The 14,452-nt window shown below is 35.7% G+C and overlaps 1 protein-coding gene across 3 annotated transcripts; it reads right to left on the bottom strand.

Annotated features, from left to right (window-relative positions):
* Positions 1–388: 388 nt before the first annotated feature.
* LOC110813372 (O-fucosyltransferase family protein) lies at positions 389–12,739 on the bottom strand. 3 transcript variants are annotated; one of them, XR_015817430.1, is made up of 13 exons: positions 12,065–12,739; positions 10,699–10,768; positions 9,152–9,219; positions 8,945–8,989; positions 8,650–8,674; positions 6,731–6,806; positions 5,765–5,962; positions 5,320–5,524; positions 5,023–5,190; positions 2,126–2,293; positions 1,845–2,035; positions 766–1,133; positions 389–661 (listed from the first exon to the last, which is right to left on the bottom strand). XR_015817430.1 is itself a non-coding variant. In XM_088214628.1 (12 exons), exons 1-12 carry the CDS (start codon positions 12,428–12,430, stop codon positions 971–973), a joined length of 1,743 nt encoding a protein of 580 aa, XP_088070754.1. In that variant the 5' UTR covers positions 12,431–12,739; the 3' UTR covers positions 389–970. The 3 variants fall into 3 exon arrangements, 2 of the variants coding, with proteins under 2 accessions (XP_088070754.1, XP_021896150.1); XM_088214628.1 differs by having other exon boundaries at positions 389–1,133; XM_022040458.2 differs by lacking the exons at positions 6,731–6,806; positions 8,650–8,674 and having other exon boundaries at positions 389–1,133; positions 8,901–8,989; positions 12,065–12,737.
* Positions 12,740–14,452: the final 1,713 nt, after the last annotated feature.

Raw genomic sequence — 14,452 nt, 5'->3', positions numbered from 1 at the left:
TAAATAATTATAACACAATCAACTTAAATATAATATTTATTTTATGTTAATAATCTTTTTAACAGTACATTTTTACCAAACTTTGCATTATTTCTAACTTCAAAATTACTTTTTATTAAAAAAACATTTTTACATCTCATGAGCCAACATAATCCACAAACCAACCAAACTTTTATAGTTAAATATGTGTTATTATTATTTTGTTTTTTAAGTATTAATTATTTAATATATAAATCTAATAATATTTAATGTGCAGTTAAATTGCTTCATGTACGCGAAAATTATATCTCGATGTATGTGTACATTCACATTTTAAATAAACAACTACAAAATCACAACTTAAATAAAAAAACAAAAATATACACAAAAGTTACTGTTAGAACAAAAATTGAACAAAAACAATTAATTACTAAGTCCGCTAGTAATGGTGGAATTAAGTCCAGCAAAAGTTACTAAAAGAACTACAAAGGGAATTGAAAACCGAAATTATCACAAAAGAATCAATACCCTGGTTTATGATAAATGTACAAAAGAGCATCCCGTTTCTAATGGTCGACTTACAAGAGTAGACTGAACTGCATTGTAATGTACAAACATGATAAAACCAGGGTGTCAAAGAATCTGATGTCATCTAGCAGTTTGTTAGATACAGCAGCTGCAACTGCAGAGACATCAAACGATGCCTCAGTCATGCCCAGGAAAATCTGGCAACCCAAGGATTATCATTTTGTGTTCTCCAGCATCATGTTCAGAGATGAAACTTACCCTCAATCCCGGGAAATGATTAGATAAAATGTGACCAACAAAATCCTCGAGAGCTCCCAAAATTTGATGTGTATGCCCTCTCACCATTACGGAAAGAGAAAAAAAATGAAAGAATTACAACACACAAAAAGGGGGGTCAGCAGCATATGTACTCACAAATTACTGACACAAAAAGAGTCACCCATCCAAACCTCTCTCCAAAACATCATGTGGCTGATGATGATCTTGAGTTTTCTGTCTTGTTTGCCCGGCACATGCAATCTGGGCATGGAAAGGTGTATATGGAATCACTTGGCCGCTTCAGCTCAAATCCCTTGGAATCACTATGAGACCGCATATTTAGCATCTGTCGCTTGAAACTTTTCCATCTGAGGATAAAAGGGGGTAAAAGGAAAATTCTAAGTTCTACCAAATAGGAAGAAACATTCCGATGAAGTAACTGTCAAGATTTTCCATCACTGTCAATCATACATATTTCCCAAGAGCTTTTTCCCAAATCCTCCCTCTATTAATTGGGCAACCAATTCAACAAAAAGAAAACATCAAAACAGTGAGGATGTCAAGTTAAATAAGAATTCTACAGTGGATGAATTATAGGATCTATAGGATTAAAAGAGAACATTTTTTTTTTAATTATTATTGCCATTGTCTTGAAGATTCTGTTCCATCCACTTTGACAGTTCTATTGAACGGTAATAACTAATCCTAACATGATATCATTGTCATTGATATATTGGATATCCTTCCAAATCTCAATTTACTAACAGTTGAAAATGCAGTTAAACGATAGATGAAGGTACAAAGAGTAAGGAAAGAAAATGGATGGTAAATAAAGGAAACTAAAAGCAAAACCTATCTTTTCCATTTTGAGAGACTCATTTAGTTGCCTGACCAATTTGTTAACATTAATACAAGCTCATCTTATGAATGATCCGTGTTATCAGTCAGTTTCTTGGGAACTATTTCAGCAAAAATCTAACAGTACTTTCTGTTTTAGTTTTGTCTTTGTAAGATCTTCAGTCAACACCTCAATATACTAGAGATTCAGGTAAGAAAAAAAAATTGATAAAAATACACACCCAACATTAGGATTATCAAAGAGTAGCGCTAACTTCCGCTTGTCTGGTCTGATTGTCTTCGAATGTCCTCCGTATAAGTATCTCCTATGGCCCATAAGAAAATGAGGGAAATTCCCCCCTTGAGTAGTCACAAACACCTCACTGTGGAGACATACAGTGTAATCTATAGCAGCCATCCTGGAAGAGAAGTTCTGAATGCAGTAACTCAAATTAAAACCAATGACAATTGGCAAGGCTCAAAATGCTGGAAAAGAAAGAGAATAAATGCATATCATCCCCACCTTAAATGGAGCAAGTTCCTCATCAGATGCCAATGTCTCTTTAGTCTGCAAATTAGGGAACATTTCTAAAAGTGGAGCCATCGTTTTCTCAGCATTGTATATCTTTCCAGATGCCAAATAGATATATGTCCTTTCATCAAAGCCCATTCCTCTAAGCATCAAACCAACCTAATAAAGATAATGTTATATGGAGCATTATAAAATTATTTCTTATTTTCCTTATTTTTTTTAAACAAAAAGGTTATTTTACAAAGCTCCTAGGCAAAGTGTGTTTAGGCAAAGTAAAGACTATGAATCCTTTGGCTACATCATTTATCTAAGAGTTAAGGATAGACAAAGATGCCAAAAGTTTCCCTCATGGCCAATAGTAACCAAACTTACTGCAACTGTAACTACACTTAACACGTTGTATGCTACAAATGAAAAGAATAAATAAATATTACAACTAAACTTTGATAACTTAAATGTCAAATTCTTTTTTTATTGGGAGGTTAATTCAATTTCTCTCTAGTTCCAAGATCATCAGGAAAAAAATATTCATTTTGAAATAAAAATAATATAGTATAGTTCATTCACAATCACCAAGAAAGTGCAAACCCACGTACAAGATATTTACATATCACTCAAAATATCGAGAAGATCCTCAAGATTCTCAAAGGAGTAAAGAGGAAGACCAATAATAAAACAAAACGCTAGGGTCTAGAAACACCTATCTTTAAACCTATCACAATTAGTTTTTGGGCCTTCAAAAGTTATCATGTTCCTTTCTTTCTACATGACCCGAAAAGTAGCAAGGGGGATGAGGCAAGCATACTTCTTCACATTACTTATTACTTTCCATGCCCGAATCTCTTCCCTCACCAAACCAGTCATTGCCCCAATAAATGCCCAACAGGGTACAAGCAAGGATCCACAGTTGATACACAAACAGACACCACAGAATGATATGGTTATACAACTCTACATTCCTTTTACATAGAAAACAACCATTTACCATAATCATCCAGCCCTCATAATCAGTTTGTCCAGAGTTAAACGCAACCTCTACCTACCTCCCAACCATTCACAAAAGCATGTTGACACTCACCCACCACCTTCCTCGTCACTTTAGTCATTCTACTTACTAATAGGCCTAAAATCTTTGATACTTGTCTTTCCATTCACCTTAGGAATAAGCACTCAAAAGTAGAGTTTAAACATCAGATAAATGATCCAAACTCATGAAACTCATTAAATAGCTCGACAATGTCGCTCTTAATCACATGCCAAAACTTCTGGAGCATGTTAAAAGTATTAGGCATAGGAGCTTTATCATTCCTGCTGTGCATAAGGCACTCTAAAATCCCCTCATCGGAAGACCTCTTTTCAAGAGATTTGTGGTAAAATCCCCTGCCCCTCCATACAGTCAAGTCCCTCAAGACTCTGGAGTAAGGACTAAGTGATTACAACCTCTCCACGCCCCCCCCCAATCCTTACACCAAATTTTGATTCCAGAACTGCCCCTAACCTCCTACCCACCCTATAGCTAGCCCTTCCTTCCACCCTCACCCTACCCCACCATTCTTAAATTTTTATCCTGGAAATCATTAACTTTTAATCATTTATCCTCAAACCAGAAAGAACAAGGGGCCATTTTATTCCTTCAGAATCCAAGTATATTGGGAAGTTATCAAAGATAATACGCTGCAAAAGTCTTTGGCATAGCCCTTGTATTTGAAAGTGACATGTCTCTAACACGAAAAATCCATCAATCATGGAGTAAACCAAGTTCGATTTCTGATTAGACCAACTCTATTTACCTCCCATGAGAGGTAAATCCAATAGATGTTACACTCATCCAAATCCTCCCACAACGCGCCCCTCTCTCTGCCCTAACTCTGCCATATACTCCAATGAACATTCAAACATATAGCACTATTATCACAGTAGATTAATTGACGAGTTTTGTTTGTATTGATATCACAGTGGTGATCCATAAAGGATTATGCCTAAGTAGATTAGAAGTTACAATTCTTTTAAATATATAGCACTATTATCCTATTTAGGAATCTATTTATAGTTTTGGTAACTTCAGAATTTTAATCTTTTTAGTATTTAGATTTTTTTTTGTTTTAATATTCCTATTTGTATTAAGATTAATATTCCTATTCTTTCTAGTATCAATGTTCACATTTTTTAAGAAATAAAATTCCAAATTTAGTTTTGGTATTTCCTAAACTAGTTTAGCAATATATAAATATGATTATTGCCTCTTGAGAAGAGTTTATCAATTTTTTGGTTGTTGATGCAATCAAACCATTAAATATGATGTTTAAGATTTCTTAAATGTCGTATATAAGAAACCGTAGGTATGTTGTCTAGGTTTTTTATCCCAAAATCCCTAATTGGACAAATCAACTCTATTTGCCCTACATCAAGTGGATTATGCAATCCTATTGGTTTACCACTTGCCTTTAATATATAAATACTATTAAGACCCATTCCCTTTTCATGTTTGTTCCCTTCTTTCCAGGATGTAATCCAGGTAAGACTATTGAGATCCTATGAGCTATATTATTTGACTTGATAAATAACATTTTCCCTAATAAATATACCTGATATTTTTCAGCACCTCCAAATACTTGAACTAGACTTTATTTCTAAGGGAGATCACTCATGCCTTCATCATTCCTCTTTCTTTTTCTGCACATCCTTTTTACTAAATATACAGTGGCATTATGCTGAGTCCATCAAACATATCTCAAGCCATCCACTAAACCTGTAAAACTACTCTGGGAATCATTCTCACACCCTGTAATATCTAATATAAATCATGCAATAATAGCTGACAATTTTTTGAACTCAGTATCCAGTGCTTCACCTGATACATGTTTTTTATATGGTAGAATGAAAATTACCTCTAGGGGAGTTAAAGGACATTTTCCATTGAGCCTGATGGCTCCTGGTCGTATAACTCGACCAGGTTTTGTAAATTTCCCTTTCCAACCTCTTTCTCTTGCGGCAATCATGTCTCGTTTTTCTTGTTCCCCACCATCAAACACACAACATGAGAAAGCAACCATATCCTGTGCATAACAAAGGGTGTTATAACTTACAAGCTTGAAAATAAATCAAATGGTCATATCAGCTGACGATGGAAGATAAAATATTATTATCCAAGTAATATTTCTTGTTTAGAAAAGTAAAACACGGACCTCCTCAAAACGAAGATGCACAGAAATGTACTTGCCACCATTATCAATGCTGCGTTCCTTCATTCTTGAAACCAAAGTTTCTCCTAACGTTAATATAGGGTTTGAAAATCGTAAAGCTTCATAGTTTGCCAAGCACCTAAGTCTCTGGACAGGTGGAGGAGCATCAAATGATAGTCTATTTGCAAAAGGAGAAATCCTTATAACCCTGTATATTAGTCAGTAAGTCAATAAATCACCTAAACAACACTGTTATCTATTCAAAAATAAAGGTAAATCTTGAAATGTGCCAATGCATAAATGGTTATCCACAGATTCAAAGTCGACTGGTCTGATAATGCAGATTTACTATAGCAGGAAACAATAACTAGAGACCAAATAAATAGGCAAACTTAAATTGAAAACACAAATTTCCAAAACAAGAAAAGATAAAACTGATTTAACTCACTTTTCTTCAAGCAACTTTGGTAGGACAGAATCCCTGTAGTACAGGATGGATGACCATGCTTTTATTTTAAAGTTGAAGACATTGCTCATGTTATGGTCAAAACGTTCCATTAAATATTCGGGAATCTTATCAACCACTTGTACATCATTCTCCAAGGTTTGTACAAAATAATCCTCATCATAGATGTCCTTGAATTTGCTGCATGTAAAACTTTTAGTCAGATGATTAGTCTATTAGAAAGTCAAACAAAATGAAAATTTAATGACTGAAATATCCTTACGGCAAATTATGTACGTTCTAACAGTTAAGTCTATTTCATTTTCCGTCGTAAAAAACCTGTATATATAGGGTTGTAAAATTTAATAAAAAACACATTATATCATTCTTAATATAAAATCAGAGCCTAGGTCAAAGAAACCCTAATCTCAATTACAAATCTTATTCGCCCTTCATTTTCGAAATAGAAAAGGAAAAAACCTAAAAGGGTTAGGTCAGCCTTCATATCTAACCACTGTAGATCAGCTTCCCACAAGTGTCCCTTACTCCAAAAATTCTCTTAAAACACTTCTGCAGTTTTACTGAACAGTAAGTATCAAAAACCATCTACTCCCTCAGATATTAGGGTGTGTTGTCTTTATTCATACTTCATTCCATCAAAGAGGAAAACTTGATCCCCAAACCTTGAAATTTGTATTTGTGGGTACTCCTCTCAAAAAGGATACAAATGTTACCATTTGCCCAACCCAAAATTTTATGTGTTTGCGAACGTCACATTTTTTAAACATAAATCTAACTTTATCCAACTTTAATATTGAGGGAGAGTCTAATTAGAAGTTATGAATACAGAATTTTTTATGAACTTTAATCTACCGCCTTTGCCGCACACCTTAAAACCATCGCCACAAGAAAACATTCAGAATACACGAGAACAAAACCTTCAAAGTACGTCACTTCAAGAGATCATACCAAATCTTAAGTTTTCTCAAGTGTATCAAAGAGAAAGATGTCGAGTAATGAGCCAAAGCTAGTCCAAGGATCCGACCTGAATCTTGGAATTGAGTTAAGTCCCGGAAAACTTATACAATCCTCAAACAATAATATACCTTTTACACTTTGTAAAGGTACAAGAAAATGCACTAAATACCATCTATAACCTATTTCACAATTTGTGTCATTTGACAAATGTTCATTAACTACAGAAATTTCTTCACAAGTTTAAATAATTATATCTATAACATAGTATCTGAGCGATTATCCTGTAAAAAATGAAAAAATACTATGAGTATGAAATAACTAGACTTGGAAAATAGTAAATTTACCCTAAGGCAAAAACCGGTTGACGTAAATGGGTCTTGATAATCAAATATAAAGTAAATTGGACAGTCAAAAGATATAAAACGAGACTAGTGGCAAAGGATTATACACAGACATATAGGATAAACTACCAGTAGCCAAAATAAATACTGTACGAATCTCGTTGTCATTAGATGCCTACTTTGATTGGCAACTACAGCAATTTGATAAAATAGTATATATATATATATATATATCTTCATGCATGGAGATTTAAAAGAAAAAATTTACATGGATATTCTACCAAACTTTGACAAAAAAATAAACCAAATAACGTTGTAAACTAAAGAAAGCATTGTATGAACTTAAATAATCACCAAGAGCATGGTTTGACAGATTCATTAGAGTAATGATACATCTGGGATTTAAGCAAGTTCAAGGAAATCACACTCTATTCATCCACTCAGAGAAAGGGGAAGTTACAGTTCTCTTAATATACGTTGATGACATTATTGTAATAAAAAATGATGAGTAGGAACAACTAACGCTAAAACAATATTTGACAAAAAAAATTTGAAATTAAGAAACTATGCAAGTTGGAGTATTTTTGAGAATTGAAGGGTTTTTTTTTTTTGAAATAAAAAGAAAGTATTATTATGCACAAGATACCAAAGAGGTACCACCTATATACATAATAGTTATAAGTTAATATAGTGGTCAATGACTACACCAAATTCATCTCAATTTTTGATGTCATGACTCAACAAAATAAAGACAAAAGTATGAATCCATTTATCTCTAATTTTTGTAAAGTTAGTCTTTATACCCTCAAATGCTCTCTTGTTCCTTTTTTTCTACACCACCCAAAAAATAGCAAGTGGAATAAAAAATAAATCACTTTTTTTTTTACAAAAACCCACTCACTCACACTACTAGCCATAACCCAATTTAATCCTAACAGCCCAAAAACAAAGGTCCGCATACTGTATGTTACAGGGTAAGATAAAAATAAATGATTGCAGGTTTCCTCATCTGCAAGAAATTCCTAGTAAGCACTAGTCATCAGCTTGTTTTGACTACATCCCTGCCCTTTGAGAATTGAAGTAATATGTTCAAAATTTAGGATTTTTATTTCTCAAAAGAAATGTATTCATGACCTAATAAGAGACCCTGGCAAACTAGCATGTAAACTAACTAACACACCTATTGATCCTAATCACAATACAAGTTCAGAGAAACTTTTTGGTTATTCTCCTTTCTTTAAACAACCCAAGTTCTGGAAAAGGCACCATAAAAATTATATGTTCAATATTTCAAAAAAAAAATTTTATGGCCAACACTAACAACCACCAAACGAAACAAAAACTTCGACCATGTTGCAGATTAAACTATGCATGTGAAGATGATTATCTGTGCCTGTGGCAAGACTTTGACAGATTTAGAGAGTTTATGATATAAGAAAATAAAACGCACGCATGTGACTAATGCATCATGCAATATAGCTTCATTTAATTTCATCGATATTTTTGTCAGCAAGACTTCACATTCTGTTACTGTCAGTTAAGTAAGAAAAATTCCTAGCACATATTTACCAAGTTCAAATGGTGAAACAGCCACCTGCACAATAACGCCAGTAGACTAGTCATTTCAAAAAATTATCAAAACACAAGGTCAAAGTTAGATCATATGTGCCAAAGCATCACAATATAGATATAACGTTGTGGAAATGTAATTTTTCAGATGTATCTTAGCACAAAAATGCATTATGCATTGCAACATAATGCATCTATTTTTGAGAACATGATGAAAATCAAATAATAATAAGTTTTCAGTTCTCGCAAACCTAGGATCTCTCCATATGCTATGATAATGAAAGTTGGGAATTACAAGGGTTGCATTAAGGTAGCCAGCCACAGCAACAGCATTGCATATCTACAAATCATGACCACGTAGAATGAATAGAAGCCAATAAAGATGTGAAACGGACAAGCTTTTAAAACAAGAACAGACACCAAAAATTTTACAGTGAAAAAAAAAAGTCACCAAAAACAATAGAACTATAAACATAACAAATTTAAAAATGAGGGTACCAACCGATGTTCGCTGCTGATTTAGGCCACCATTTGCCTCAACATATATGTAACCATTAGACTCAGGTAAGCCTAAAACAATAAATACAGAAACCATGGATCAAAACTTTGAGGAATGTACAGAAACATAAATAGTAGATACTATTTCTTACACACTTATAGATTCCTATGTAAAAGAAAATTATTAACAGAAGCATGCTTCCAGAATAGGTCTACCAAATAAACCAGCAGCATAGAAAAATATGTTCTAAAAGTGAAACAAACATCAACCAGAACAATCAAGCATATTGTGTTTCTGTTTTGCAGCAATCCAAGAAAGAAAAGCACAATTAAGGTGAGATTTTGGAAAGATGGTCTAATGATGCACCTTTACAGCAATGCTTCCCCGTTATGTTCTCTTTGGCTAGAAGAAAAGAGAATAAGGTCAAGTTTAGGATGTTGATATCCAGAGGAACTTGAATGATTAGAAGGAAGACAAATATTTTAACCTTCTACACCATCTACTCCATTGTTGTATGAGTCCCATGGGGAGGGATGTACCACTTTTGAAGTTAAGTGCTAATAGCTCATTCAACGTGGGAATCTTTCTAGAGTTGCCTTCATTGCTTGGTAGGCCGCACAGGGGAGAATCCTTTCAATAACCTAAGGAAAGGGGATAAGATTCAGGTGAATGGTTGTAATAACCTAGGAAAAGGCGAAAGATTCTGGTCAGTAGTAGCAAACTTTGCAAGAGTATGGTTAAGACTACAGACATTTCCTTTCGTGGTGCCCCTTTCACTACCTCAAATTGCACTGAGATTTAGGTAACACCAGGTTTGTTGAGGCAGAACTTTTGGCTTGGCAAGGCATCTAGGTTCATAAGGGACTCTTATTACTTTGGCTACTTTGTGGACTCTTTGGAAGGAAATGAATATGAAGACTTTCGAGGATGCTGTCCTTCCTATTTGGTAGAGTTTCTGGTTCCAGACCACCTATTTTCTCATTCAAGGGGCGTCCTCTTTATTTTCTGATGATGACAGACATCATAGATATTTTGACTTGTCTTTCTTGTTTTTGGGTGACACCCATTTGGTGCCTTGTTAATATATTTTGCTTCTGTTAAAATCAAGATGCTGCCAGGTTCAACTAATGCGCTCTTTTCAGCAAGTGCAATAGATAGGAGGAGAAGTCGTGCTAAATCTTTGAGGTCATAGCCTGACTACTCTTTGTTTGTTTTACTGCATGTGGAAGGACAGAATAATAGAGCTCCTTCCTTAAAAGACCAGAATAACAGAGCTTTTAATAGAGACAAGATGAGAATGATTGACTCTTGCAGACTTTTTCTAACAGACCCTTACTCATGGATGGACATTTCTCGCAAACTTTCATTTTCTTTTTTTTCATTTTTCCTTAAAGAATTCTTTTGTTGCGAACATTGATTTCCCTTTTTAGCTTCTCAATAAATTTACTAGGAAAAAAGAAAAGAAATTGGAGCAGAAAAGAAAAAAAGGTGCCAAGAGCTGCTTGTTATATCCGCTAAATCTAAGATCAAGTGATGGATATAACTCATACCTCCAGAAGACCTGTTTACACATGGCTTCCATTCCCCGCTTTTATATGAGTGTTTCCATATAGTTGATATCTACAATAAATTCAACAGTCTAGATCAGCACAAAGAAAAAGAACAATCAAAAACTTCGCTATATATTCTGCAATACAATCTCCATGAGCACTACTTTCTAAGAATTAATGGTTTCTGCTGAGAATCTTTCTTTTTCCCCAATCAAAGCCCACAAAAGAGCAAAAAATCCAGGGCAGAACTGAATGACAAGCCTTATTTTGTGTCCCATATGACTCCAACTCCCAAGTCCCTATTTTTGTGAGGGGCTGGTATGCTGCACCCAAACCAAAGACCAATATTTGTTGAGAATTTACTAGTCTGACGAATAATCACATCATTAATATTAAGCCTAGAGAAAGCAAAGCTAAACACATAAAGACTGCATGTTTCATACTTTTCCAAGAAAACATCAACATCTAACATAATATCAGCTTCATTGCCATAACTCTAATTAAATCTCTAATAGATGTCAACTCACTTCGTCCAACATCCTAAAATATTATCACAGTTGATGGCATTAGATTGATTGGACTGAGTCAACACCATAAACAAATCAAAATCCGAAAAATAATAGCGAGACTGGCAGGACAGATCCATCCTATTTCTCAATCCTTTATCCAAACTAGTTGATTTGATAAATCTCTTCAGTTCACAAAGGCATTTTACTATAGTTGAAATGTAATGAGAAAACAAGTCCTAATTAGGGTATTTCCACTAATTCTTAAATGAGGGTCAATGCGAGGAGCAGACCACAGATACTCTTCCCTTCCTCATAAATTTCATCCTCTTCCCTCAAGCGTAATTCAAATGGAAGGTCAAAATACCTCAAACAAATGCACATGAAAGGCAAATATCCTAGTGCTAGAGCTACCTCAAAATGTAGTAAAGCAAAAAGAGGATATCCAGTTTAAACACATAAGGAACGAGATTCATCAAACTTATAATTTAGCTAAATATGACACAGGAGCGATGGACTTCATCTCCAGTCCTTCACATTCCAAGTACGAGACCATCATCAACTACGGATACGTTGAGCCCGCAAGATCCCAGCCACCAAATCCAACAGAGAGATTTAGAAAAATCCACCAGAACCAAATCCAAGAACCTAATGATTTATTAAAATCCAACTGAAATAAATAAACAAAATAACTCATGCCCACGTACCAAAATTCAGAAACAATGCATCCACAAAACTGAAATCCACTTAAATAACGAGAGAAAGAACTCAAAATAAATCATAACCCATATCCCAAAATAGCCATTTGATGAACAAAAAAATCCCACCAAAAAGGAACTAGAAAGGGGAAAAAAACTCACAGCATCAGATGAATTATCCGCATCCATCTCGGGCCGTAGCTTTGCGTACACCTGGGGACTCCTGTAAACGGAGCCGGGAGCGGGTCGGTGCTTGATAACGGGAACCACATCAAAAGACACAGTGCCCATGTAGAGAAGCATACCCGAGATGTAGATTAGGGGAGCGAAGAGAAAGAAACCCTGACGACGAAGGAGCACAGAGAGGAGCAGCCAAGCAAGACGATGGGCAATGGTCCGGCCCGGCTGGACCGGGGGGAACCGACCCCCTTTGGACCGGCCGTGGCGGTAGCGAGGGGAACGGAGCGGCGAGGGTGGTGGCGACGGGGTGGTGTGGCCGCTGCTTGGCAGCCGGTTCTTCGCGTGCATTGGTTAATAGATCTTCTTAGAGGATTTTCTCTTACTGTTGGTGCTGAACTCACATGGGAATCTCCTTTAGTTTGTTTTGTCTCTGTTAAGTCTCTGGTCGCACAGAGGGGGAGAGAGAGAGAGAGGTGGAGGAGAGGGTGCACGTGGTGCTGAGAATTGGAGTGGGGAAAGCTCCTTTTTTTTCTTTTGTGTGTTAATGGATTGGCTAAAGAAGAAGGTAAGCGACTCTGAGAGAAGATATTTGGATTTTTGGGATGTTTAGTTTGTGTTTCACGCACGACATGCACTTTGCTAGTTGGCGTTTCGTTTGTGATGGCAAATGCATAATGACGCAAAATCGTTATTATTTACAAATTTCAGTTTAGGCAAACCTTTTTTTTTCCTCAGTTAATTTTGTCAGGACTAGGGTTCATGCGATCAAATTCATTGACTAACCCACATTGTCAACAAATCTTGACTAAGCCCCATTGTCAACAAATCTTATAAACTTTTCCCTAATTTTTGAACTTTTCTTTCTCAAATTTATGGACCATTTATTAATATAAAAGTTCAATTATATTTATTTTTATATTTAATTTATATAGTTTAATAGAATGTTAAGTTTTTCATTAAATGCATTGGTATAAAATTTGTATAAATTTTTTTTTTTTTTAAACAACCAACTTTAGTGAAATTTAGTCAAGCAATACATCAATTTCTGAAGGCATTTGCTTTTAGATATGAAAACAAGGCTTAAAACGAGCATATCGCGCCAGTTGGTGTGCCACTCTATTTCTTTGTCTCCATACCCATGCAATGACAACAACGGATCTAATGGCCAACAGCATTCAACAATCCTCAATGATGGAGCCATACTCGGATTGATCTGGCACAGTTTATAGCAAAGTCGTCTTCACCTATTGTGCATCAACATCTACAATTTATAGGCCTTGGACGTGTGAGATAACATATTGTAAGACACTGCAACAATCAAGTAATTCTGCAAGAAATTGTGATCTGCGACCTAGAAACCGGACTGTGATGGCTACCAAAACCTCCCCTGTTGATGCCCGTATGACGGCCCCATATCCTGACCCAGTGTTTGTGCCATATACAACTTCGTCAACATTACACTTCTAATACCTTGGAGCCAGTGGTTGCTACCTGACGTGCTCTACATTCTAAACTTGTATATGTGTGTTATTCCTCTCCCGCAATACTTGGGCAGGTTTCTATTCAGTGAGGTAGTGTCTAGTAAGAATATAAAATGTTCGATCAGCATACGTTTTGTCCATCCATACAAATTCATTGTGCTACACAACCCACATAACAGATATCCAGCCTCTGCATCAATGCCACTATTGAGAACTCGTTTTAGCCACTGTATTATACCCTTCTGACTATTAATTCCCATACCCGCCCAGAACCTTCTTTCCTTATCGCTTTCAATAAACACATGTTGACAAGTTTTGTCTATATCACACCTTGTGTCCACGCCTTCAACAACAAGCCCCCTCTCTTTCAACCTAGCTTTTGTAGGCAAAGTATTTGACATCAATCTCCACACCAAAGTCCTAACTTTGGGCGGAACATCCACCTTCCAAACCAGTTTCCATAAGTTTGTTTTATTCTCCCTGTGCCCAGCCGAGCTTCCCATAGATACTGGTACGCAGATTTCACTGTATACCTGTCATCCTTGGAATATGCCGTATGTATTTATCATCTCGTTGACACAAGATGAAGATAATTTGGAGGATAAATGGCACTTCCTCCTCCACAAGCAATCCAATGATAAGCTCCAAATTCCAGCTCTGGTTGTCCTCATTCATGAGATCATTTACTGTTATCTCCTCCAGTCCATCTAGGAACGGGCTTCGAATAAAGGAGTCTTGATCCCTCGGTAGCTAGGATCACCATCTGGGAAGTACTTTGCCCTGAGCACTTAAGCTAACATTGTATGGGGATTTTATATGAGTCGCCACACCTCTTTCCCAAGCATGGTGATATTAAAAACTTTCATATCCCAGAACCCCAACCCACCAT

Source organism: Carica papaya, chromosome 2 (assembly GCF_054855325.1).
Source record: "Carica papaya isolate Zhongbai chromosome 2, ASM5485532v1, whole genome shotgun sequence".
Classification (NCBI taxonomy): Eukaryota; Viridiplantae; Streptophyta; class Magnoliopsida; order Brassicales; family Caricaceae; genus Carica; species Carica papaya.
The sequence above is the reverse complement of the archived record's forward strand: the minus strand, read 5'-3'. Positions and strand labels throughout refer to the sequence as shown.